Genomic DNA, 26468 nt, shown 5'->3' with positions numbered 1-26468 from the left:
TGCTTGCAGCTCTTCTCATAATGGCAAAAGACTTCAAGAAATCAGGATGTCCTTCAAAACATGAATCCATAAGCAAACAGGTGTATCCATGTGAAGGAAGCAGAATATGCCACCCACAAGATAAGTCTCCTGGGCACAAGGATTATTTGGGGCTGACTGATTTTAATAAACAGAAGACAGAGGACAATTCCTGAAAACCGAGTAAAAGTTATCCTTTTACTCGGGCAAAATTTACATTTACAAAAGAACCCTTCATTTGTAACAGTGTCTCTGGACTTAAACCTGAATAACAACCTTATCCTCATATATTCTGTTTGGTCTGATTGCCTCCCTGAACTGGGCTTCTGACCACCCATAACATTTCACGTGATTACTTTGGCCATTTTGGATGTCTCATGTATACAGGATATATACACGTAACTATACTTCCGTTTTCCTCCTGTTAACCTTTTATTGCAAGAAGTAGTCTCAGCCAAGAGCCTAGAAAAGTAAAGAAAAATTATTTTTAGTCACCTGTACATGCAATGCAATTCTACTCAGCAGTAGAAAGGAATGATCCATCACCCCCTACAAAGACATGGATGAATCTTACACGTACTTTGCAAAGTGAAAGAATCCAGTCTGAAGAGGCTCCGTACTGTATGGCCCCATTTATAGGACATTCTGGAAAAGGCAAAGCTACAGAGATGATAAACAGATCATGGGGTTAGAGTTCGAGGTATTCCATATGACATTTTAGTGATAGATAACCTGCCACTACACATTTGGCAAAACTCATATATTCTTATAGCCCAAAGGCTAATCATAATTATTCAAATTGGATTATTTAGGATGTAGGATTGTCACAGGATAGAATACAGAATATGATAAGTAATCTAACTGTACTAGAAATGTATGAAACAACTCACTGTAAGTGCTGGAGCAGAAGATGCTGACCTAAGCAGCTTTGGAAATGAACAAAATGTATACTGAAAGCACATAAACAGTGGAGTCTATAAAATTCCTCCCGATGATAGTAGCAGCTAATGATGCTGAAACAATCATATCTGTAATACAAGCCAGAACAATGAATTACATAGGTGACAACGAGTAGGAGCCCCAGTTCATCACTCTTGCGGTGGGAAGTTACAGATGAGCGAAGGGAGATCACAATATTCCACATGATGACTCAGAGACACTAGTATAAACTCATCTTTACCTTAATATGGATACAGATAGTTCCACATAAAAACTATCAACATACGGGTGCATGGGTGGCTCAGTCGGTTAAGTGTCCAACTTCAGCTCAGGTCATGATCTCACAGTTTGTGGGTTCGAGCCCTGCATCGGGCTCTGTGCTGACAGCTTGGAGCCTGGAGCCTGCTTTAGATGATATTCTCTCTCTCTCTCTCTCTCTCTCTCTCTCTCTCTCTCTCTCTCTCTCCCCCTCTCTCTCTGCCCCTCCCAGGCTCACACACTCTCTCTCTCTCACACACACAACCACAAACACACACACAAATAAACATTTAAAAAATTTTAATAAAAACTATCAACATAAAAGTAAAATATCAGTTATGTTAGCAGTAAAATGAGTTTATTTGGAAATAGCAGAACTACTGTTTGGGACAGGTGAGCTATGGCAAACCATAGGGACATTTGAAGAGACATAAAGGTCAGTTTTTATTAGATTTTAGGAAAACATTTGGGAGGGTTGTTCTAAACTAAAGTTCATTGTAGGGGCACCTGGGCGACTCAGTTAAGCATCCGATTTTGGCTCAGGTCAGAATCTCGAGGTTCATGGACTTGAGCCCAGCATCGGGCTCTTTGCTGACAGCTCAGAGCCTGGAGCCTTCTTCAGATTCTGTGTCTCCCTTTCTCTCTGCCCCTCCCTGGCTCACACTCTACTCTGTCTCAAAAATAAATAAACATTAAAAAAAATTAAACTGGGGCACCTGGGTGGCTCAGTTGGTTGAGCGTCCGAGTTTGGCTCTGGTCATGATCTAAGTTTGTGAGTGTGAGTCCTGAGTCAGCCTCTGTGCTGACAGCTCAGAGCCTGGACCCTGCTTCAGATTCTGTGTCTCCTGCTCTCGCTGCCTCTCCCTTGCTCACGTTCTGTCAATCTCTCTCTCAAAAATAAACATTAAAAAAAATTATTTTTAATTTAAAGTTAATTGGAGATGCCAACAGAAATCATCTCCTAGCTTTGTCCTCACTGCCCCCAAATTGTCCCAAGGCTGTAGGGGCACCCTGGAGCCCATCGGCCTCATCGAGATGTGGGTCTGACTCTGAGGCCGGGATACGCATGCTCTCCCTCAGGTCAGAGAGCCAGGCTAGGCTGCACCCTGCTGTCCGCTGGGCTGCAGCACAGGGAACACCTGACTCACAGTTTAGCCCACCAAGGCATGTCCAGTTAATCTCTTAAATTCAGTGTTCTGATTATTAAGTGCCATGATTTGGAAATTCCAACTTAACAGAGCCCATCATTCCGGTACCTTGATTGGGAAAATATTTTTTTTTTAAAGTAAAGGTCAAAAAAAAAAACAAAGTTCTTCCATCTATTTCCTACATCAGTGCTATGATCTGAATGTTTGTCTCTCCCCCAAATTCATCTGTTGGAATCCTAATACCTGATGTGATGTTAGGATGCCTTTGGGATGTGATTAGGTGATGAGGGTGGAGTCCTCATCAATGGGATTATTCTCTCTATAAGAGACCCTAACTCATCCCCTACATGCCAAAATAGGAGAAGTGTGCAACTACAAACAGGGCCCTTGCCTGACCATGCTGGTATCCTCATCTCAGACTTCCAGCCTCAACAACTTTAAGAAATAAATTGCTACTGGTTATAAGCCACCAAAAATACAAAAATACTGTTCTGTTTCAGCAGTTCAGATGGATAGCAGCCAGTCTGATCCTGAATACTAACTCTAACCTTGTCCCTGAACCCTGGGCCCTTCCTTCTGATCTCCGACCCGGACCCTAGGCCCCAACCCTAGCGCATGGCCCTCGCACCCCAACCCCAAACCTGAACTCTAAACCCAAAATTCTCACCATCACCCTAACCCTCACCCCTTGCTGCCATAGAAGATGTTACCATTAACCCAATTATCTTTTGTTTAACATTTTCACAAAATAGGAAAATTGTGCCAAAAAACTAACCACAAACACCCTTCGGACACATATTCTCTCCTGGAGTCAGAGCTACAGCTTTTCTGTTTTGCCACCCAAACTGAGTGTGTTTAATTTAAAATCATGTCTTCCCTAAGTGTACTAGCATGGCACAGAATGAGGCCATAACACGAACAGTGAAAGAAAATACATGACTCTAATAAAGAGGAGGTTTATTTTTAAAGATTTTTGGAAAATATGTAGTCAAGAATTTCAACCCCACACAGGAAACACAAGCCATGCCGAGAAGGCTGAATGAAGTGCTTGAACCAGGTTTATTGACAGTCTTTGTATTTATCCAATGTATATCTGCTCATTAAAATCTTGGTTTCAAATTTCTGACATCAATTCCCTGCAACGTCCAGACTGGCAAAATCATTCTTACATACACAGTTGATTTTTACATTGCACACTTGATATTTATAAATTTGATATTTGCTGTGTACATGTCTGTGGCTTTACTACTTTCAAGACATAAATCATATACAGAAATACATACTCCTAAAAACATAAGAGTCCATGGTTGTCTAAAAAGTGGTTTACAATACAGAGGTTACAGACCACACAGACTATACATAATCCATCTGTCAGGGAACAGACAGTAGTGCATCAGACTGGACTCTGGGGAGGGGCACTTCAGCCCAGAAAACCCATTTACAATTCTTCTCTACGTGTATAAGATAAACACCAAACTATTTCACATATATTACATCTATATATATTTTTAACCAAACTCTGGTTTAGGTACCACAGACAACATGTAAATACGAACACAAATGTCAGCAAAGGTCTAACCTATATAGGGAAAAACATGTCTTATGCATGGTGAAGAGGTTTTACAGTCTAGCATAAAGGCAAATGTGACTTAAAAAATAAATAAAACCCACATACAATTATAGGGAAAGAACTTAGTCAAGCCACCTAGTGTAAAGATTTCACAAATACACATTTAACATTATGCTCCAAATGTCCGTGTGCTGCAGAGGTCGCTACATGCCGGCCAGCGTGACATCGGCAAGGATGTGCACACCACCAAGTGATCTCAAGGTCTCAACTAAACACAAACTGTAAGCTTCTCTCTGAGACAGCGATGCCTGACCTTCAGTTAAAAGTCAGGTTGAAAACAACTATGAAGTAACTGTCTTTACAAAAAGTTACATTTCCAAATCTAGGGCAAAAGACATATTTTCCCAGCTCTGCATGCACATAGTATCCTGTGAAAATGATTAAGTTACCTATAAAAGAAGAAAAGTTTAAAAATAAATAAATAAATAAATAGATAGATAACCAACCAGAACTCAGTTCAGCTGGTGAAACCACAAAGACATATTCAAGCTCGGCAACACCCAAGAGTCCAACGGACAAAATGAGTCATAAAATCTGGATGGTTGATCCCACATCAGCACTCTAAGTTTGGGTTTATTGTTAACATTTTATACCACTGTTTTCTTCTTTGGGTACAAAAAGCAAGTTTGAAAAGAACCAATGTTTTGGAACTTGGTGAACACAGAAAGCTGTCAACACAAAGGGCCTAGAGAAGGTAGATTCCACAAACCACTGCAGGTTGACCTGTTATTCTAATGCAATGGAGCTACTAAAATACATGTTTTTGTTATTGAGAAAAATTAGAAAACTAACACATCTTCTCCAGAATTATAAAAGATAAAATCTTTTAATCAGTACTATAATGTGATTACAGAAAAATACTCAACTGAAGAAAAAAAAAAACAGCACAGGCTGTTGTAACATTGTCTCTGATGTATTTCCTGCAGTTTTAATACTTCCCACCTGTTTTAAGGACTAGACGATCCATGCCTTAGACACCCATTAACATACTCAAGGTTGGGTCAACAGTCATCCCCATCCCCGGGGTAAAAGTAAGGTAGCTCACTGCACACAACACTTGTTTCATTCTTGAGTATTTTCCTTAAGGGATTATCTGACATTGGTTCTTCTAAAGGTAAGAAAAGGTGTCAGGAAAATATTCCTTGAATTGTTTTGGAATTCCATCTGGCAATTTGATACTTTTATTCCTCCCCTATCACAATTTCCCTCTTTTAAAATTACTACTGACAATGCACACAAAATTTAATTACATTTATTTAAAACAAGGGAGAGCTTTCCAATAACATTTCCCACCCCACCCCCCTTTAGAGAACTAAAAGGGTTAGTGGAGTTCAGCGCCAGTAATTAAGAGGTTGACACCATAAAGTGCCAAGCTAGACACAGGTGTGGCACACCCAGAAAAGCTTTTACACACGTGCAAACTTGCACTTCCTTTCACTTTTTCTAAGCAACACAGGTTACTTTCAACTTCAGTCTTCGTGTGTTATCTTGAGTGGGAGACGATCACCAAAGCAGTCTCTGCAGGCAGACGTCAGAGCTTCATCAAAGCAAAAAGCAAATACTCTTCTCCAGGAGATGCTCTCCCTTTTGAGAAAACCTTCTCCTATGAACTTTATGTTTGTCAGATTACGTTTACTGAAACAATACCACTGAATGGAGATTCTACAGGAAAACCAAGAACGAACTAAACACAGGAAGGTCGAGAGGAGAGCGCTTTCCTTGCCCACAGCATGTGCCCGGGCGACCCCTCAGGGACGACAGGCGCAGCATCAGCTCTGCCTCGGTCCCCTGTTCCCACAGACTTACTTCTCCCTGTAATACAGCAAGTAGTATTTCAGGGGATCTGGCAGAGGGAGGCTCAGGACCTTCTCCCGTAGAAAGTTCACCGGCGGGGCTGGCTTGGCTTCGGGCGGTGGGGCTCTGTCCTCCTCCCGCGGCTCCTCTTCCAAGTCTTCGCAGCTATTGTCATCAGACGGGCTGGAAATCCGACTGGCAAAAACCTCTTTGTCCAAAAAGACAATTGTTTCCATTCGACGGCGGCGGACTCTCCTTCGTTTAACCCCGGGAGTGTTCTTTAGTCCATTTCCACTGCTGCTCACCGTCTCCTGACGAATCACCTTTTTAATGGTACCCCGGATGGCAATGCGAGCCAAGTCCTGGAGGCTTCGCACAGCCAGTGGCGCTGCAGAGCAAATGAGGAGACACGTCAACCTTGTCTGTGAGCGACCCAGACAGCACAGAGCCCTAACCCTGGAAAGTCTTCATGTTGCTGTCATTCAGTGGCGCATTCACAGAACAGGCACAAGAGAGCATTTCTGGCAAAGTCAAGTAGTTAGTGCTCTAATGTGCATGCATGTGGTCCTTCTCAAAAGGTATTTTCAAATACATCGACCCTGAACTATACAAGTAAGATCGAGATCGTTTGGCTAATCAGTCAGAAGCAAGGGAATACCCTGGGTTATAGTGTTTTGCTTCTTGAACAGCTAGGTTCACTATTCTATTTACTGTATTCATTCATGGGTTCTATATCATCCAGTGGAAATACAGAAAATGTAGGACTCCAGAATTCTTTTATCTATCTTAATATTTTCACAGCACTTTACAAATTGAGTATTTGTTCCTTTTTGTTTTTATTAAAGTAGAGAAAAGCCAATCCAACCATTTTTAATAAGTACTAAAACTCCAAAGCATACTGAGGAGAAATAGAATCCGGTGATTTAATTACGGCTCAATTTAATGCAGGCAGTAGACATATGGCAACGGAAGAGCTTTTCCTCAAAGGAAGAGGAATTAGGGGTTGTGTGTTTAAACACATTATACTGTATCATTATACTGTATACAGTATCACTTCTTTCCCTCCTGTACCTAGCTTCTTCCAAAAGAGATGACCAACTACAATCTAGGGAGGGCTCTTAGGCTGTCTGTAACATTTATAACTGAAATCAGAGAGGCCTATGCACAATCCCGTGCAAGGCTCACTGTTCCATAGGAGCCCTGGAAAGTGCCCCTGCCACAGGCTCTCAGCACCTTCTCCCCTTCGTCCACACCAGGCCTCCTCTCCTGCTCAACTGTCTCCTCCCTCGTCTGGGACAGGCTCCAGCATTTGCCCCACTATGCAACACTGCAATCATGACTTTCTGCTCAGAATGCCCCGCCTTTCCTTCCCTTACATCTTCACTTGCTGTTACCACTCAGTCTGCTGAACGGACACCTTCATGGGTCACCAGACCTCCAGAACACAAGCTCCGGCTTCTCTGGCTCTCCCCGAGGTGCCCGCTTGAAGGGAACTAACTAGGACCAAGTCTCTCCTGCTGGCTCCCTCCTCTACCCAAGCTAGCAGTGTTCCCTCAGGTGCTGATTTCTACCACTTTCCCCTCTCCGCGTGCCTATCGATCCCTGTTTTGGCATCCATTCTGTGGCTTCAAGTAATAAAGACTAGGCAACGGCTCCTACGGCTCTGCTCCAGTCCTGATGGGGGTCCTGAGCCTCCCACAGACCCACATCTACAACAGATGCTGGACACCTTGGGCTCCACATCCTTCCTCAGAAAGCCCTATGTGCTGGCCTTGAATCCACTCCACTATAGAAGCCACTGTCTCCATCGACACAACTACGAGTTTAGAAAACTGCACCCAGTGGGGCGCCTGCGTGGCTTAGTCGGTTAAGCGTCCGACTTTCGCTTAGGTCATGATCTCGCGGTTCGTGGGTTCGAGCCCCGCGTCGGGCTCTGTGCTGATTGCCAGCTCAGAGCCTGGAGCCTGTTTCAGAGTCTGTGACTCCCTCTCTCTCTGACCCTCCCCTGCTCACGCTGTCTCTCTCTCTCCTAGAAATAAATAAAAATATTTAAAAAAAAAAAAAGAAAAGAAAAAAAAAGAAAACTGCACCCAGGAAGATACAGTTACAAACAACTGGAATGTTCACTTCAGGAACCCTAAACAACATCACATGATTATTTGTCATCCAGCATTCGCTCTGAAGCTGTAGCCTCAAAACCGGCATCTCAGGGTGCCCTCTGTGTCGTCACAACTTGTTTTTTTTTTAATTGTTTAGTGTTTATTATTTATTTTTGAGAGAGAGAGAGAGAGACAGATATGAGCAGGGGAGGGGCATAGAGAGGGAGACACAGAATCTGAAGCAGGCACCAGGCTCTGAGCTGTCAGCACAGAGCCTAATGTGGGGCTCAAACTCACAAACCATGAGATCAATGACCTGAGCCAAAGTCCAGACATTTAACCGACTGAGCCACCCAGGTGCCCCCATGTCGTCACAACTCTTATCCAGATCAGATAAGGCCCTCACACCAAGAGACTTGTCTACAACCAAACCTCCAAAAAGCCCCATAGATACTCCAACTATGTCCTCACATCTGGTGCTACTCAGGTAGCATTCTGGAAGGGACTGCTCTGGCTGACTGCGAGCAATGTTCGCTCATTCTGGTGGGATTTTCAGGGACCCTGCATGTGACAAATTCACCCTCACTAACCTTGATTACAAGGGTAATCAAGATGACAGATGTGCCACATCTTTTAATTCTACTATCTGGTGGCTCTCCACAGCCTACATGATAAACTCAAGTCTAACCTATGTACTGGGCTAGTGTCTCCTGTACACCCCCACTCAGACCATACCAGGGAGTGGGCGTGTGAAAAGTCCCCATCAGCCTCTGCCCCAGCTTTGTCTCCCTTTCTTCTAGCTTTCAAGAATTCATTTTCACCCAGAAAGACCAAGCACAAAGGTCCCATCTTCTGTCAAACCCTCCCCTCTCAAGCCCTTTCTATATTATATTGTTGTTCATTACATTTCAAGGACCATATCTATGGTATGTGACCTCCACTTACCAGAGACCAAGGCGGAACATTACTATTTGATAAGTGAATCCCGACAAATTAAAAAAAAAATTCTGGAAGGAATCTGCCAAATGTATTATCTTTGGGTGGTAAGATTATGGTAACTATTTTCCCTTTTTTGGTACATTTTCCAAATTTTCTAAATGATCAGACGGTAGAATCCACGCTGAATAGTTTTATTTTAAATAAAGTCATTTGCACTTCTCATTGCTGTTTAAATGTGTTTAAATTAGAAAATAGTATTTGCATGAATGCTGGCCCTAATGTTAGCTCTTTCTGGATCTACATCCAGGCCTAGCCAAGTTAATGCTCTGCGGGAAGCCTCCCACCACACACTGGCCAAGTGGCTGAAACAGGCACCACGAGGTCGCCCTGAGAAGGAAAGGGTCCCACGACTCTAAGAGCCCTCTGGCTCGGCTGGTGCTGGGAACACACTCTCTCTGTAAGACCGTTCCACACAGCAGAACTAACCCCCTTTTGTAGAAGCCTTCTGCTTTCAATGGCATGACCAGCAATAATTCCTATGGATTTAAAAGAGGGCCAAAATAACCTAAAATAGGCTGAAAACAGATTATGATTTTTACAGTACTAGAAAATCATTTGTAAAACTGTAAGATTTCAGAATCCTCTTTAATGTTAAAAGGTTCCTTAAAATTTTTCTTTCTCTCCAAATTCTAATGAGATTTTTTTTTAAAGATCTAAAAGATAAGTGAAGATCTTTGTACTTACGTAACTGGACAAGTCTTGATTTTCCCGACTCTGAATGACAGGGCTGGATCAGAGGAGCAAAAGAAACAGCCAGAATCTTTTTGGTTTCCCAAGCAGAAGGACCAGTTCGTGTTATCTTAGTCAACTATCCCAAAGAGAGAACGAGAATATTCAAAAGATTTGGGTACTGTTAATTTATATTTAATCATTCCTACACGTAAACTAAAAAAACACAGATACGCTAACAATGAAATAACCTAAAACAGGGGCCCCTAATGTGATGTCACATGAACTACACACAACTTATTAATATTGTTGCAAATATGTTTAGCCTGAATATATTCAAAGCTTGCAGACCTGATTTCTGTTTACAAAAAATACATATGTTAGAGAAAAGAAGTCAAAGGATAACAAGAAGAGACAATCAGATGAGATGACTTCCCAGGGCTGTCCACAAGAGTCCCTGATGGCGATAAAAGTTGGGGGGTGGGGGTGGGGGTACATTCTCAAATCAAAGTCATTAAAGACACTCAGGACCACCTATAATGCTTCTGTCTAGACTGGATCCCAGGCTGTTGTTTCTGGAACATAAACAATAAAAAGACTTTCTTGTAACAACATAACCACACACAAAATAAGAGCTACTGTTAACAGTTTTGCAGTAACTTGCTTGAAAGTGATGGTAACATCTTGGGTATGTTGGAGCTTCTCCTCACTACAGTGTTTATGTGAATTTCTATGTGATGTCACCACCAAAACACACAATTTGCAGAGAATCACAGTATTCGAAGCACCAGAAGGGCCTAGTTAGACAACGTGGCCCTCCTGTGTGTTCTATGTGATGGTGCCAGTTTCTGAACGGCCCAAACAGGTAACAGTACTATTTCTGCTCAGCTTGGACATGCTAAGATTATATGCTCTCTTGTTTAAAAATATCTAAGCCAGCAAATCCTCTGAAATCTAAGACTCTATGTCATGAATCTTAGAACTGAAAGCATTAGTAGCCATGTACTAAGTAAACAAGTCACTCACATTCCCGTACACCCGCAAAAACTTCTTTTTCAAAAACTTTTTTTCAAGGAGAAATTCTAGTTATATTAAACACCAAATATTTAAATATAATCCATCAACAATGTGTGAATCCTTCAGGAAAACTGTAAATCCATATCCTACATTCCACAGACAGATACTGAAAATATGTCTATAATTCTCAAATTATTCAACATGTAACACAATTCCAATAATAAGTCCAAAGTATTTTTGTCATGCAACAAAGGTTTCTAAAATAATTTAAGTAAAGATGTACTTAAAACAGTATTCTGAGAAAGAGCAAAATTGGGGACATCTAGCCCTGTCATACACAACAATCTACTAGCAATGACAGCAATAAGCAGATGGGACTGTCAGCAAGGGCGTGGATGGCTCCTCTCCCATGCTGACAGCAAAGCCTCTGGAAAGGCAGTTGGCCAAAGTTAAAACACAGAGTCTCCAATCAAGCACTCCTGCTTCTGTCTGAGACTGCACCTGGAAGAGGTCATGGGTATAGACAAAGACAAAGACTAAGAATATCCACAAACATGGACACACACACCCTTGTCACAGCAGCACTGCTTATAAACAGCAAGAAGCTGTTTATAAAGGACCCAACTGGCCATCAAAAAACCACATTCTCATATACCAACAAAAAAACACTTTTAAATAAACAAAATAAGGACAAAAAAGAAGTTCCACTTATACTGACATCAAATACCTAAAATGAACAATGATGTATAAAACTTAGAACTATCAATTCCCATTTCATAGGTCTGCATAGGTACATGGAATGGAAAAAGGTGTGCATATCTTCATGTATGAAAAAATGTGTTTGCTTACATACTTTTTGAATAAACACATAAACTAAAAACAAACAAAATGGTTACCCACAGGTGAAGTGGAGGGAACATACAGAGAGGAAAAAGTCTGTGAGTACTCATTATTTAAACTTTGGAATGTTGTAAATATTTTACCAAGTTACAAAACCTAAAACAGCAATCCCTAAAAACTGAAAACAAATGAGCTATGAGTCATACTGATGTTATAACCTCACAGGAAAGCATTGTTTCCAGGGACTTTAAAACATGTTGATTTCTACCTCCCTAGTGGAATATAAAGGCCAAAAAAGCTCCCCCTCCAACCTCTCAGCCAAATAGGTCAAATTTGACCTAGTTTCAGAAATCAAATTGTTGGTGCCAGTGGTGCTACTATGTACTGTGGATAAACAGTAAGCTGGGCAGTCAGGATCTGCAACTTTCAAGCGTGAGAGAAGTCAGAAAAATCCTCTCGTCCTGACTTTGAGCTGGAAGTATCAATATAAGCCCATGGTGTATTTTATGTCCAAAAAAACCAAACCAACAAAAACATAAGATAGTGTGTGTATGTGTGTGTGTGTGTGTGTGTGTGTGTGTGTGAACTTCCTAGCTCTAGAGTTCTACTGAAAAACTAACCCAGCATCAAAGACTACCACAAAGGCCCCACCTGTGTTCTCGAAACACCAATTCCCACTGAACTTAAAATTAACAGAGATCCTCAGAAATGGCTACCTCCAACTTTGTGGTTAAAAAAAAAAAAAAAATGTGTGTATACAAAATGAGAGTGAAACATCTTTTCTTACCAGAAAGTAACAAAACTATCACAGACTACTGAAACTGTATCAAAGCCCAAGAGCCAAGCTGGAGAGGTCCCCACGGGCAAGAGACGGGACATTTTAAGCTTTAATAAGAATGGTACAATGATTAAAATATTAAGTATGTTTATAACCATTAATTCACACTGACACTAAAAATCAAACAAAATCTTATTAGTCACCACCTTCGGCAGATGGTAGAGCACCAGATTCTTGAGGAAACTAATAAAGGTTAGGAATCAGAATTGATCCAGCCTCTCCGTCTAAAGTTGACCCAGGGTAACCAAATAACTGATGAAGGCGCTTCTCTTTAAGTAGTCCAGGAACTATGAAGTTGCAGGATAAAATGTACAGAAATTCACTGCATTTCTAAACCCTAATAATGATGAAGCAGAAAGAGAAATTAAGAAAATGATCTCATTTATAACTGCACCAAAAATAATGAAATATCTAGGAATAAACTTAACTAAGGTGGTGAAAGGCCTGTACTCTGAAAACTATAAAACACTGATGAGAGTAACTGAAGGTGACGTGAGGACACAGAATGGATTAAGGGTTAAATGTGAGATCTGAAATCCTTAAAATTCCCACAAGAGAGCATGGGCAGTAATGTCTCTGACATCAGCCACAGCAACATTTTTCTAGATAACATCTTCTGAGACAAGGGAAACAAAAGCAAAAATAAACTGTTGGCACTACATCAAAGTAAAAAGCTTCTGCACAATGAAGGAAACAACCAACAAAACTAAAAGACAACCTACTGAATGGGAGAAGATAGTATCTGCAAATGACATACCCTATAAAGGATAAGCATCTAAATTATATAAAGAAGTTATACAGTGCAATACCTAAAAAGAAAATGATCCCATTTAAAAATGGGCAAAAGACATTAAAAGACATTTCTCCAAACAAGATATACAGATGGCCAACACACACATGAAAAGACGCTAAACAGCACTCACCATCAGGGAAATACAAAACAAAACCTCAATGATACCACCTCACACCTGTCAGAATGGCTAAAATAAAAACACAAGAAACAACAAGTGTTGGCAAGCATGTGGAGAAAAAGAACCCTTGTGCACTGTTGGTGGAAATGTAGACTGGTGCAGCCACTCTGGAGGAGAGTATGGAGTTCCCTCAAAAAGTTAAAAATAGAACTACAATCCAGCAATTGCACTACTAGGTATTTACCCAAAGAATACAAAAATACTAACTCAGAAGGATACAGGCACCCCTATGTTGATAGCAGCATTATTTACAATGGCCAAGATATGGAAGCAGCCCAGTTGCCCATCAACTGATAAATGGATAAAGAAAATGTAGTATATACGTATATACGTATATACAATGGAACATTACTCAACCATAAAGAATGAAATCTGGCCATTTGCAACATCATGGATGTCAGAACTACAGAGTATAATGCTAAGCGACATAAGCCAGTCAGACAAAGACAAATACCATATGATTTTACTCATGTGTGGAATTCAAGAAACGAAATAAATGAACGAGGAAGGGGGAGGGAGGACACAAAACTGATGGTTTCCAGAGGAGAAGTGGGTGGGGGATGGAGGAAACCCGTGAAAAGGATGAAGAGCACACTTATCTCAATGTGCACTGGGTAATGTATGGTACCACTGAATCACTATATCGTACATCTGAAACTAATATAACACTGCTATGTTAACTATATTAGAATTAAAATTAAAAAGAAAAAAGTGGGGGCGCTTGGGTGGCTCATTCGGTTGGGTGTCCAACTTCAGCTCAGGTCATGATCTCACAGTTCATGGGTTCAAGTCCCACATCAGGCTCTGTGCTGAGAGCTCAGAGCCTGGAGCCTGCTTTGGATTCTGTGTCCCCCTCTCTCTGCCCCTCCCCTGCTCTCGCTCATGCATGCGTGCGTGCTCTTTCTCTCTCAAAATTAAACATTAAACAATTAAAAAAAAAAGTATTCAAGTTACTAAATGAAGAGAAATGATGGAAGCAGAATGTATCATCCTGTATCCCTTATTGAAATAATGGATCAGGACTACATTCGCAGTGCTAGCATCAGAAAGAGACAACAGGTATGAAGTGCATGTATATAGATATCCCCTGTACTACCTGTTTAAGTATTCTTGTACCCTCTCTCCCCGCCAAAAGTTAAGTCAAACTGGAAACTAAGCAAGTCTCTGGATCCAATTAGCAATTTATAGGGAAAACAGAACAGAAGAAATATGTAAGATACCACCACAGAGATATGTAATCTCCAAATCCAGGCTATAGGAAACTGTACAAGACAAATGCAAAGATAATGTTAAAAAAAAAAAAGTTATAGAAAACAACACTTTAGGGGCGTCTGGGTGGCTCAGTTGGTTGAGCATCCAACTTCGGCTCAGGTCATGATCTCATGGTTCGTGGGTTCAAGCCCTGCATCGGACTCTGTGCTGATGGTTAGCTCAGAGCCTGGAGCCTGTTTCAGATTCTGTATCTACTCCTCTCTCTGACCCTTCCCTGCTCATGCTGTCTCTCTCTCTCTCTCTCTCTCAGATATAAATAAAACATTAAAAAAAAAAAAACACTTAAAAAAAAAAGGAAAAAAACAACAACACTTTAGACATTTATCAACCAAGGGTGCCTGGCTGGATCAAGTGATGGAGGATGCAACTCTTGATCTCAGGGGTTGTGAGTTCAAGCCCCACGTTGGGTGCAAAGATTACTTAAAACTAAAATCTTTTAAAAAAAAGAGAAAGATATCAACCAAATACAAGACACAAATCAAATGTTTCTCATAAATTCCATCAGTATTGTAATTTGATTTTTGTCTCCAGACAAAAGTTACTGATACCACAGGCCTGAGACCTTTGTTGTTTGAATTGTTCGGCTGGAGAACACAATGTTCTGTACGTGGCCCAAAGCTGATAAACTCTGATCTGGACCACATTCAAATATATTTTATAAGTATACAGTATCAAAACATAACTGTCTTACTGAATTATTATGCTGCACACTTGAAACTATTGTCAGTTGCATCTCAGTAAAAAAGGAGGGCATGAGGGGACTGGCAGCAGCAATAGAAACGTTCTATATCTCGTTTGTATTGTAAACCAATGCTGCAGTCATCTGTCAAAACTCAATGTATTATACACTTAAAATTGCTCAGTTTTACTGTATGTGAATTGTACCTTAATAAAACTGACAAAAATTAAAAAAAAAAAAGACATAATCAAATGAAGCCCTATTCAAATAAACTATTCAAACAAATTTTGAGACAATCAGGAAAATTTGAATACCAGCTGACCATTTGAAAACACTAAGAAATTACTGTTAATTTTTTCAGTTGATAATGGTTTTGCGATATATAAAAAACAACAACAACAACAGGTCCCCTATGTTTTCTAGATACACACTGAAATATCCATGGATAAAAATTTTGCTTTACTTAGGGACATTCACTACAGTCTGTATATGATAGTAAATAACCATGTTATACACGCAGCCTCATGTCCAATTCCAGGACCAAGAGGGTGCAGTGTGGTCAACAGTCCCACAGGCTCAAAATGATGATATGAAATGTCAAATGGCTTAAAGTTTATTTCATCAATTAGGTAAAACATTTTAAGTTCTAAACTGTATGTACAATGACATTCTTGAAACAGGAGTCCAAACTACAGGAATCCTGCAGTAACAGCACTTAGGGTGGGACTGTGAGCAGTTTTTCTCAATTATCGTATCTTCTGGATTTTCTACAATGAATGATTACATTGTAAGCAAAATAAAATGCTAACATCTTACAATCGGAGAAAATCACACAAAAATGCACTGTCTCCGAATTTTTATCATTTCAAGTTTTCCTAGTTCTTTGTGACTGAGACATTCTTCCTTAGGTTCAACTCAAGTTTGATTAACCTTGCTCATTTCTTACAATTTGTTTTCCTCCATGGAGCACAATAGCTACAACACACAGAAACATGACCAAATAGCAGACTTAGACCAGATTTACACTAAGGAAGAGACTCCTGTAGAATACTCACTGTCACAGAATTTAACAATCAGACTAACGGTCAGAATTACTGAAATGACTTTCACGTACGACCCTAACAACGGAATAAGCACCCTGGAATAGCTCTGGAGGTAGGAGAGAGGAAAGCAAACAGGAGGAGACAGAAGGGAGGTGAGGGTTAGGGCTTGCAGTGCAGGCTCCAGGGTTCCTTCCCGGGTCTGCCCTGGCCCCAGCTGGGCTGTCTGTATGCCCTGTCCCTGCCGGGGTCCTCATTTCTGAAACGGACAGAATTGGTGTGAGGGATATAGGGGAAAATATATGTAAACTTCCCGGGACAGAACTTGGTCAATAAACACGTCAGTCATGAAAGGGATCTGACCTTTTCCTCCAGCGGCATGACAAGGATGCCCCCTACTTTGAGAAGACTCTTCATGTATTCTTCATGCTCTTTCTGCACACCAGCCCCACAGTACACACGGTCGTACTGAGAACAATCTGGAGAAATCTCCAAGCAATTGCCAATAACAAAGGAAGGTTCACAGAAGTCAAATCTAAAGGCAAAAAATGTTTTCCGTAACTGAATTTATCACATTATAGCAAGTCTACAGAGTACGTCTATGCTAACCGCGTTTCATTGAACAATCCTATAGTGATGTAATGCAATTCACAGAGCCAGGAGCCAAACTTCCAAAAAGAATACTATTAATTAACAAGACCCTAGAAATTCCAAACAAAATATTATGAAAGTGAATGGCATAAGCACAATTCAAGTTTAAATCATCCAAACTCCAATCATCACAGTCTCTGTTCTGGTTTTATAAATCATTACCTTATTCAAGATCTACTAAAAACAAGTAAAAGGAAAGAAAAATACATTTGGTGTTTCTAACAACAGCAAACCCTAAAATAAGAACTTTAATGCCTTATTTAAAAGTGGCAAGAGATAATTCTATATACAGCTTAAAGACAAATGCAACAATGCCGTTTTAGAAACAATGAGGTGAAAAACTGTTGTCTGTGTCAGAAACATGAAAATTGACCAAAACGAATATTCTATTTCCTTCTCTTATTGTGTTGGTGAAAAATTAGTCTTACCTGGTATTATAGTCAAAAAACCCTAACGCCCTCAAAACCACAAAATATTTAAAAAATAAATAGAACAGGGGCGCCTGAGTGGCTCTGTTGGTTAAGCGTCGGACTTTGACTCAGGTCACGATCTCACGGTCTGTGAATTCAAGCACCGTGTCGGGCTCTGTGCTGACAACTCAGAGCCTGGAGCTGCTTCAGATTCTGTGTCTCCCCCCCCCCCCCCCGCCCCCACTCGCACTCTGTCTCTATCTCTTAAAACTGAATAAACGTTAAAAGAAAAAAAAATTTAAACAAATAAAAAATAATTAGAACAGCTATACATATACCCCTGATTCGCCTGCCAAAGTTTAATCATGTTTGCTGGTATATGAACACTAATAAACTCATTTCTCTCAACTAATCAAAAGTTTAAATTGTAATTCACACACCAACCCAAGGGTAGTGTCTGATCTTACTTGTCAAAGCTGTCACTGGTTCGAATGAAGAAGTCCAGCTTCTGCTTTGCATATTCTATTACATCTGAATGGAGTTCAACCCCATGGTTCACACCAAAAGGACCTAAAAGGTTTCAGAAAAAGAAAACTTTTAGAACTAGGGCAAAAACTCTTACTCTTTATTTCTATTTTATCAATTGCAATGCACCAGATTATGCAAGTATAATTAAATGAAGAAATTTGCAAGGTTTTGAGGTTTTACCACCTTTTGGGACCTAAATAAAACATCAAACAGCTAATCTTTAAATATGCAGGGTAGACTACGCTCACCACAGTGTAAATACTCGCTTCTTTGACATTACTAACTCCACACCTTTCCAAAGCGTGGGCCTCCCTGCTCTCAATCATTTGAAAATGTAAAAAAAGCAAAAAACAAAAATAAAACACCCCAACAACCAAGATCTGCACCCAGAAATTCAAGATCTTACTAATGAAGAAGAAAAATATATTTCCAAATGAAACTGGACACAACCCTATTTTCCATAAAAGATCGCCCCAAACACTCAGACATGAACATTTTAATAATCCTCACAAATAGGTTTTGATCATCATTAAAATAAAACTATAACCAAGTCACAATGAAATATTTTTTTTATACCAAAGGAAATTTATCGGTAATTGGAGATAAAGCTGTGAGAAAAGGTGGAAGCCCATTTAACAATAAAGGTGTTCCCTCCGTATAAAACTGCCTCTAGGTGAAACCTATTGACACAGACACCTTAGGTGAGTCTCTTTGTTGTGGGAATTCATTTATATGAAGGTCAAAAACAGGCAATGCTCACTTGTGATCACAGAGGACAAAAGAGTGCTCGCCTTTCTATGGGGGAGGGGCAGCACGAGAGCCATGGGGCTCTCTACTCTGAACCCCGTGCTTGCTGAAACATGAATACTTCAGTGAAAATTCGCCAAGCTCCACACCTCACACTTGTTCATTTACTATAGGTAGAGTTACACTGCCATTTTTAAAATTCTCCATATGAAAATCAACAGGGCATGTAAAACTTTATTTGCTAGACAGATATACTGAAGTCACAGTGAAGCATTTAACACCACAATCCCACAGAAATATGAGAAAATAAGCAACCATCTGCACACCCACACCTTTACATTTTGCCACCTGGGCTTACCTGCTCCCCTGACAGCACTACAGCCACCCAAAGCCAAGGCTTCCCTCTCCTCCACCTGGACAACTCACTTGTGACTCTCTTCTCTCAACATCTGTCATATACATCGCTGCTGCTAAAACATTCTCTCATTAGAACACACCCTACTTGAGAAGTCACATTTTCACTCTTTACAACATCAAATCCAAATTATCTAACTTCAAGACCCTCTGCCAAGTCGCTGACTTCCATCTCCACTGCTCTCTGGCTAGCAGCATTGTACCAGAACCCGAGAAAACCTTTCTCTACTTTCGCAGTCATCATAGTCTCATTAGCCCCCTTATCAACACCTGTTAAGTAGTTCATTCTAACAACAGATATAGGACATGGTTCCCAAGAAGCTTAACACCAAATACAGTATTACCACATAGCTCCTGAACCACCCCAATAAAAAGATGACTAAGGTGAGAGGGGGGACATGGAGGAAGAGTCAGGACTGAGACATCAAGCACATGGCACTACAACCAGACCACAAAGCCCCTGATGAGGGCGCTCCACTCCCCAATCACACAGCACTTTCAGCTCAGTGAGACAGGAATGCAGCAGAAAAGGCATAAAGTTCAGGGCCAGGCGGAAAGGCAGCTGAGGTCAAAAATGTCAGATGAAAGACTCCAGACCTCCAGACTTCCCAAGCACTGGGAAGCCAACATGGTCTTCAGTTCTGGAGCAATGTGCTCGAAGCAATGCTAAAGGCTGGATGAACTGGAGAGGGAGAGGCCCAGGACACATGATGTCAGGACAGAGGTACTGGTCCAGTGCATGCAGCCTCCTCCCTGCAGATCCAAGATGTCTGTCCAGGAAAGGAAACTCTCCAGTCACCTCCTTCAAATACATCCAAGACGTACACAGTATCCTCTACAGCCCCCCCAAAAACTTCCCCCTCCTTCAGATCTCTCCCCACTCCAACATCTAATTACACTCCCAGCAAACAGGGGACTCAGAGAACAGAAGCCATTTCTTTATGACTTCTAGGGAATGTCAAGTGCAACAGGACAGACACCGCAGGCTTCCTGTATGCCCTCTTTTCCTGAGGATCTTAGTTATTTTCAGTAGCATTTCTAATCTAGTCAATGTAATACCCCATCCTCCTCTCTGCCAAATATCATATCGTCCTTAGCTCCCCCATTTTCTGCTCCACTGAAGGGAATTACCCTTCACTAATACCAGAATGATACATAAACTGGGGTCCTGTGCAAAGCAGTTTCAATCTGTGACAAAATAAGTTCAAAAAGCATTTAGCTTTAAAAAAACAAAACAAGGGATGCCCGGGTGGCTCAGTCGGTTAAACGTCAGACTTGCTCAGGTCACGATCTCACAATTCATGAGTTCATGCTTCACTCCTCCCCCGCTTCACCTCTCCCCTGCTCATGCGCTCTCTCAAAAATACACAAACATTTAAAAAAGAAAAAAAAAAAAACCCTACACATTAAAAAAATTGAAGATGGCAATCTATAGCCTAAAGTCAAATGACCAGCCTCAAAACTTCACCAAATTCCCAAACCTATACACTTATAAAGATACCAAAAATCTTGGGATGCCTGTATGGCTGAGTTGGTTAAGTGTCTGACTTCAGCTTAGGTCATGATATCACAGTTTGTGAGTTCAAGCCCCATATCGGGCTCCATGCTGAGAGCAGAGCCTGCTTCCAATCCTCAGTTCCTCTGTCTCTCCTTCTCTCAAAAATAAACATTAAAAATTTTTTAAGAAAAAAGATACCAAAAATTTCATTCCATACCCATGAAAACCAACTGTTACAGTTAAGATTTTCTGTAACATTTGCAAAGAAACAATGTTGCAGCGTACTTGGCGATGGCTCGCACCTGAAATCTCCAACGCTTAGAATCAATCCTACGCTGGTGTGACGAGGAGGTGGGTGCGCACCAGCACGGCCCTGATATTCCTTAGCAGGTCTTGTCAGGACGTCTGGCACCTGGAGCCTGTGGTCCAGGCTTTACCCTCTCTCACACAGACAGCTGCAGCAGCCCCCGCCCTGCTTCCTCTTTAGAGCAATCTTTTAAACCAGGTTAGCTCCCGTTACTCGTTCCACCTCACTCAGAGTAAAAACAGACACCTAAACCCTCAATTATCGGACAATACTATTGTTTCAATAACAAAAATGCCAATTCCCATGTGCGGTCTCACAACTTATTTGGAAAAAGAGGCAAAATGGCTTCAAGTAAGATCATTTGTGAAATCCTTCCCATCCCTGGAATTTATTTACAAAGAAAAACTTACAGGTATGAACTCTATTAGCATTAAAACAAAGCAAACCAAAACTGCTTGGAAGAACTTTAACTTCCAGGGAACTTTAAACTTAATTAGTCTCAGTTTACAGACTGAAAGACAAAGCAGGCTGTGTGACTGTATTAATCAAGAAATCACTGGGGCACCTGAGTGGCTCAGTCGGTTAAGCGCTCAGAGCCTGGAGCCTGCTTCAGATTCTGTGTGTGAGTCTCTCTCTGCCTCTCCCCCGCTCATGCTCTGTCTCTCTGTTTCTTAATAATAAATAAATGTTTAAAAAAATTTTTTAAAGAAATCACTGTAAGTTCCCACCGTAATTCTCTAGGTCCTCTGTTGTCCAGAAGGAGGGTGTGCTGAACAGACTGTGGAGGTTCAGGTGGGAGGGGAGAGGGAAAAGGAGGGGGTCCCTCCAGAAACCTGCACCAGCCCACCCAGTGACTGTGTGTAAACAATACAGGTGGGGGCTGTGCTCAGAAAGCCAAGTGCAATTAGACAAGGTCCCACACTCTCTCCAGATTTACCTAGAATGAGCCCCACCATGGAGCTGAGGTAGCCAGTGCCACTGCCCAGGTTCAAGAAGGAGAGCCCCGGCTGCAGGTCCAGGGCTTCCATCACTTCTGAGTAGATGCACGGAGCTGAGAGGTGGATGTTTCCATGCTTCCATGCCAAGTCCTTATAAGCATTTTCTTTAAATTCTTCAAGATAATAATCTGCACGATCGATAGCTCGGAAGGCCTGCTCTACCAGCTCAGTCCGGATGTACTGTGCTTCTTTCAAATTGTCTATGAGCTCATCATTGTCTTCACCAGCACTCACAGCACCTCCCATCTTCAAGTTCACACTTAGGCAATACTGCAATTAAAAAAAATTTTTAAAGAGCTATTTACATAACAGGTAAGAGCACAACAGTAAAATTTCTAATAACACGCCAATTTTGAATTCTGAAAATCATACACATGGAATGTATTTTGTCAGTACCCACCTACCCCACCCCACCCCAAGGATGCCAAATTCAGAAGGTTAAAAAAAACAGTTATATATGAAAATCCATTGTATCCACTCAGAAGTAACTTTGTGATTTATAATACTGGATGAATTCAGATGAACCTGAGATACCTAAAACACACTGGGCAACTGAAAAAAACATCTTTAAAGTATGAATTTGATACTTTACTACAAATAGTCAATCTAGAAAGTCAGGTATTTAGGACGGAAATTATCTTGAACATAGATCTACCTTAACAGGGACACAGGACAAAGTCACTGAATATAAACACAAAAAGAACACAGATACGTCTAAAATATCATGCTAATATCAGCTTCTCTTTGAATATTTCAAGTACTATAGATCATCTTTGGTAAATGAATCTTTAAAAGCAAAAAAAAAAATGAAATTAAGGTAAACAACAAATACTACAGTTACTCACTCTTATTTGAAATTAAAATGTAACTGGTGTCCTATATTTTATCTGACAACTCTACACCCCCACATACACATAAATATCAAGTCAAGCAATCAATTCAATCTGTTCATCTGGATTTCTGGATGTACAAATTTCACGCAAAAACACCACTAACAAAACTCTCTTACTCAACTGGATGAATGGTGACGTTTTATTATAACAAATACAAAATGTGTTACCAGCTACAGCCGCCATTAGTATTAGAACCCCTACAACCCTTTGGCAGCGTATGCCAGGCAACCTTTCCACCTCTAACAATAGAAGGTACATTGCTTACCTTCTTCCCAACTGCCTTCGAGAAGAAAAAAGTGTGATCCCCTCTGAGCCAACTGCTAACATACAATGTTCCTCCATCTAATTCAGGGACAACAATCTCCCATCTGCATAGGTCTTACTTTTCCCAAACCATAAAAAATATCTTCTCTAATTTTATACTTACTCCATAAAACTATTTTGAAAAGAATGATTTTTACGTCACATAAAATGGTAATGTTTTACAAAACATCTGACATAAAACTGTTGGGAAAAACAGAAAACACCAGACCTCACAGAAACTGACACATTTTCTGAATCAGGACAACTTCCATAATAATATATCATAATTTATTATTACAAGGTTTATCCTTGCTTTCCCCCCTCACAATCATCTGGATTTCAAACAGCAGAATGAGAACCATCAATACTAGAGATTCCATTTACATGCCCCATGCACTCTACTGGCTATTGTACTGGGAGAGGTTTTCCCAAGAATAAAAATAAAAGACCACACAATAAATTGTCAGCTTCTCACAACAAATACACAAAATATGTAAAGCATGGGGCTTAGTACAAATGCTCTTCCATTTACGGTTGGAATAGTTCATCTTCCTCATCCAGTTTTTAGAGCTAAATATCATATTTTCCCAATCACTACGATGGTCCAATTGCTAGATTTTCACTCCATTTCAAGTTGTTTCAGAGCCATTGTTAGGTTATGGTCCACAGCCAGCTAACTTAGCTGAAGGGATAAAGTGCTAATGAGGTCATGTTTAATCTTAGATAAGCCACTTAGTGCTGAGGTGACAGTCTACACCTTTAGTCTAGGGCAGTCATCTGAAAATTTAGGTCACTGCTTAAAAGTGGAGTTGCATTTGCTGCTTAAAGGTCTATTTAGGAAAAGGCCTGGAAACCACATATCCTGCATGGTGGCTCCAACCCCACATATAATGTTCTATCATTCTATCTCAATATCATCATTCTATCTTCAGGAAGCAAACACTAACCATATATTGGGTATATTTTATTTTCTACTAAGTAACCTATCCTTATTTTCAACTTCTCCTCACTTTGAAAATATGCAAAAGCTAGCTTTTTACTTAAAAGAGCTACAACTTTTTACAGGCATCACCTGCCAGTCAGAGGAGCTCCTTTTAGTTTCACAACATAATGAGGCAAATTGGGACTGAGCAGTCACTTTGCTCATGATCACAAAGCAGTGTGTGAGGAAAAGACCAGAATTCAAACTCAGAACTGTCTAGCCAAAGGCCTATGTTCTTTACCCCACACCAAATGAAGCTTTTAAAAATTCTCAAGGGAGAAACATTCTTTAACACAAACCATGTTGGTAATCTTTGCCCCACATGACAGACTAAAAATTATGGGGTAACTCTATCTGTTGTCACCGGTAGGATGTGTGGGACCATCTACAGGGTCTGATATTACTAACTTGGCCTGGACATCTAACAATCCCTCACACTGGATACAATCTCTGCTTATTACTAACCACCCATGTGACTGGTCATAACACCACCCCAAAATACCAACAAAGGTTCAAAGATATTCTTGCCAAACCAAATCTGGATATACAATCTAGTCAAACCAAATTGTTAAAAGTAATGGGAAATAATTTTTTGGATGCTGCACTTGATTATACTTTGCAATCCTCAATATAACCCATTGCTCTGGGGTAAATGGCCAACAGGACACCCTTACTCTCATATTGCTCCTTCCAAAGCCAACGGCCTGTGGACAGTGAGGAAAATGGTTCAAGCAGCAGGGAAAGCATGGGAAGGTCTTGTGACTGACAACCAAGGAGGCTGTAGCTGGGTCAACACAGCTACAAGCCGTGACAATGGGGGTTCAGGATTTCAGTCTACACTGGGTTTGTCAGACACCACATGGAGAGCCGTGTTCCAACCTGAATATCCCTTCTTAAGGGAAATATGAACAAGGTAATAGCATATGCAAAATGAGCTGAGGAGAAGGACCCTGTAGTGTAAGTCCTGAGAGGCTTTTCTTTTTTGTAATGCAAGTACCGGACTTAAGTTTTGACTGGTGAGGAATAAACACTTCGCCTCCTGTCACTCAACCAGAGACAGCCAGGACACCTCCCCTCGGAGTAGCCTTTATTAAGGATCAGGTCTTAGTTGATTTTGATAAGAGACCTTTTGGGCCACTTGTCTTCTCTATTCCCAGGCTTTAAATTCCTCAATAAACAGCAAGCCTGAAAACCGCTAGGCCCCCACCCTTGACCGCAATAAAAGCAGAACCCCAGGCCTCTGATCCCTCAAGCTCTTCACAGCCTCCGATTTCACTGAGTGGCCCCAGGTATGCTGTAAAATTTCCAAGTTCTGTAAGTAATAAACCTTTATTTTTTTTTTTGAAGTTTCCTGATGGTTATTACTGAAAGGTGTCTTACAATCATAACCACATGGGCCAGTCCAACCACATTGGTGATTAACAGGCTGAGACCATCAGAAAACAGACCTAAAACCACACCTCCTGCTGGCAGAACAATGAAACGCAGATTTCTCATGTTGGAAACTAAAACTCTTGAAAGGAAGATATACAAAAGGATTTTCTTCAAATATTTGAAAGGCTGCCTCATATACAACATTCATGGACCTGATAAAAGCTGGAGCAGTGGAACACATCAAATGGAGATCGTTTCTACTAAACACACAGAAAATCTTTCTAACAACTACAATTCAAAGCACTGCACTGTTCTCAGAACCTGGAGAGCCTCTCACCCCCAGGGACATCCCAGGCTAGGTACAAGCTGAGGTGGGTCCAAGAGGCCAAAGCAATGACCCCATCACCTCAGAGGTCCCCTCTCATTCCACCTGTAAGGCTCTATTTCACCCAAGCACAGCCACAAGTTGTGAGTTGTTTACAGGAACCTGACTTCACTAATTCTTGAAGGACAGTCTACTCAACACCCAAAACAGAGTTGTTTACTTCAGCCACTCCTCTGCCAAAAGGAAAGAAAACTAGTACAGGTTTGTGATGACCAAAGGGGAAAGACAGAGATTTAGGTAACATTTTTGAGGTACAACACTTGAGCAGACATCAATTTGAGAGACACACCCCATGGAAGAAAACAAAACTCAGGCAACCCAAGCAAGTTCTCCTTTCCCAGCTACAGGCCTTTTTCAGATGCCTGAAGTCCTAGGGCTCTGTGCCAATTCTTAGTATCCCCAGGGCTTGTAAAGGCCAACTATGTAATAGACTTTTACCTTTTTTTTTTTTTTTTTAGATTTAATTTTAAGTAATCTCTACACTCATGCTCAACTGACTGAGCCAGCCTGGTGCCCCTAGACTATCACCTTCTGAAAAGGTCCAAGGTAGAATTTGCTTCATAAACCTTGACTTGCCTTAGAACTACAAACGTTTTCGACTTAGTAAACTAGGAACAGATTAGATGCACGTCTGTAGGGTCAAGTAAATCCAAAGGTGCAAGCAACGGGCACTGGGTGACCTCCGGGAAGCGCTGGAACGCTGGAAGGCGAACCACAGGGCGCCCCAGAGACAGCCCCCCCGCCCCCCCGCCCCCTCCCCGGGCAAC

General features: G+C 41.0%; 1 protein-coding gene across 1 annotated transcript; it reads right to left on the bottom strand.

Moving 5' to 3' along the window:
- Positions 1 to 3403: 3403 nt before the first annotated feature.
- PCMTD2 (protein-L-isoaspartate (D-aspartate) O-methyltransferase domain containing 2) lies at positions 3404 to 26462 on the bottom strand. Its single transcript, XM_077756891.1, has 6 exons — positions 26278 to 26462; positions 21704 to 22034; positions 17740 to 17842; positions 16575 to 16746; positions 9570 to 9693; positions 3404 to 6175 (listed from the first exon to the last, which is right to left on the bottom strand). The coding sequence occupies exons 2-6, from the start codon at positions 22008 to 22010 to the stop codon at positions 5796 to 5798; spliced, it is 1086 nt and encodes a 361-aa protein (XP_077613017.1). The 5' UTR covers positions 22011 to 22034; positions 26278 to 26462; the 3' UTR covers positions 3404 to 5795.
- Between the last annotated feature and the right edge of the window lie 6 nt (positions 26463 to 26468).

Source organism: Crocuta crocuta, unplaced genomic scaffold, assembly GCF_008692635.1.
Source record: "Crocuta crocuta isolate KB4526 unplaced genomic scaffold, BGI_CrCroc_1.0 scaffold613, whole genome shotgun sequence".
Classification (NCBI taxonomy): Eukaryota; Metazoa; Chordata; class Mammalia; order Carnivora; family Hyaenidae; genus Crocuta; species Crocuta crocuta.
This window is presented reverse-complemented; position numbering and strand designations above follow the sequence as displayed.

Coding starts and splice junctions, on each gene's coding strand:
- PCMTD2 (XM_077756891.1), bottom strand. CDS start 22,010: ATGGGAGGTGCTGTGAGTGCTGGTGAAGACAATGATGAGCTCATAGAC. Junction 9,694..16,574: donor TCATGCCGCTGGAGGAAAAG/GTCAGATCCCTT, acceptor TCTTTGGGATAG/TTGACTAAGATAACACGAAC. Junction 6,176..9,569: donor ATCAAGACTTGTCCAGTTAC/GTAAGTACAAAG, acceptor TTTGCTCTGCAG/CGCCACTGGCTGTGCGAAGC.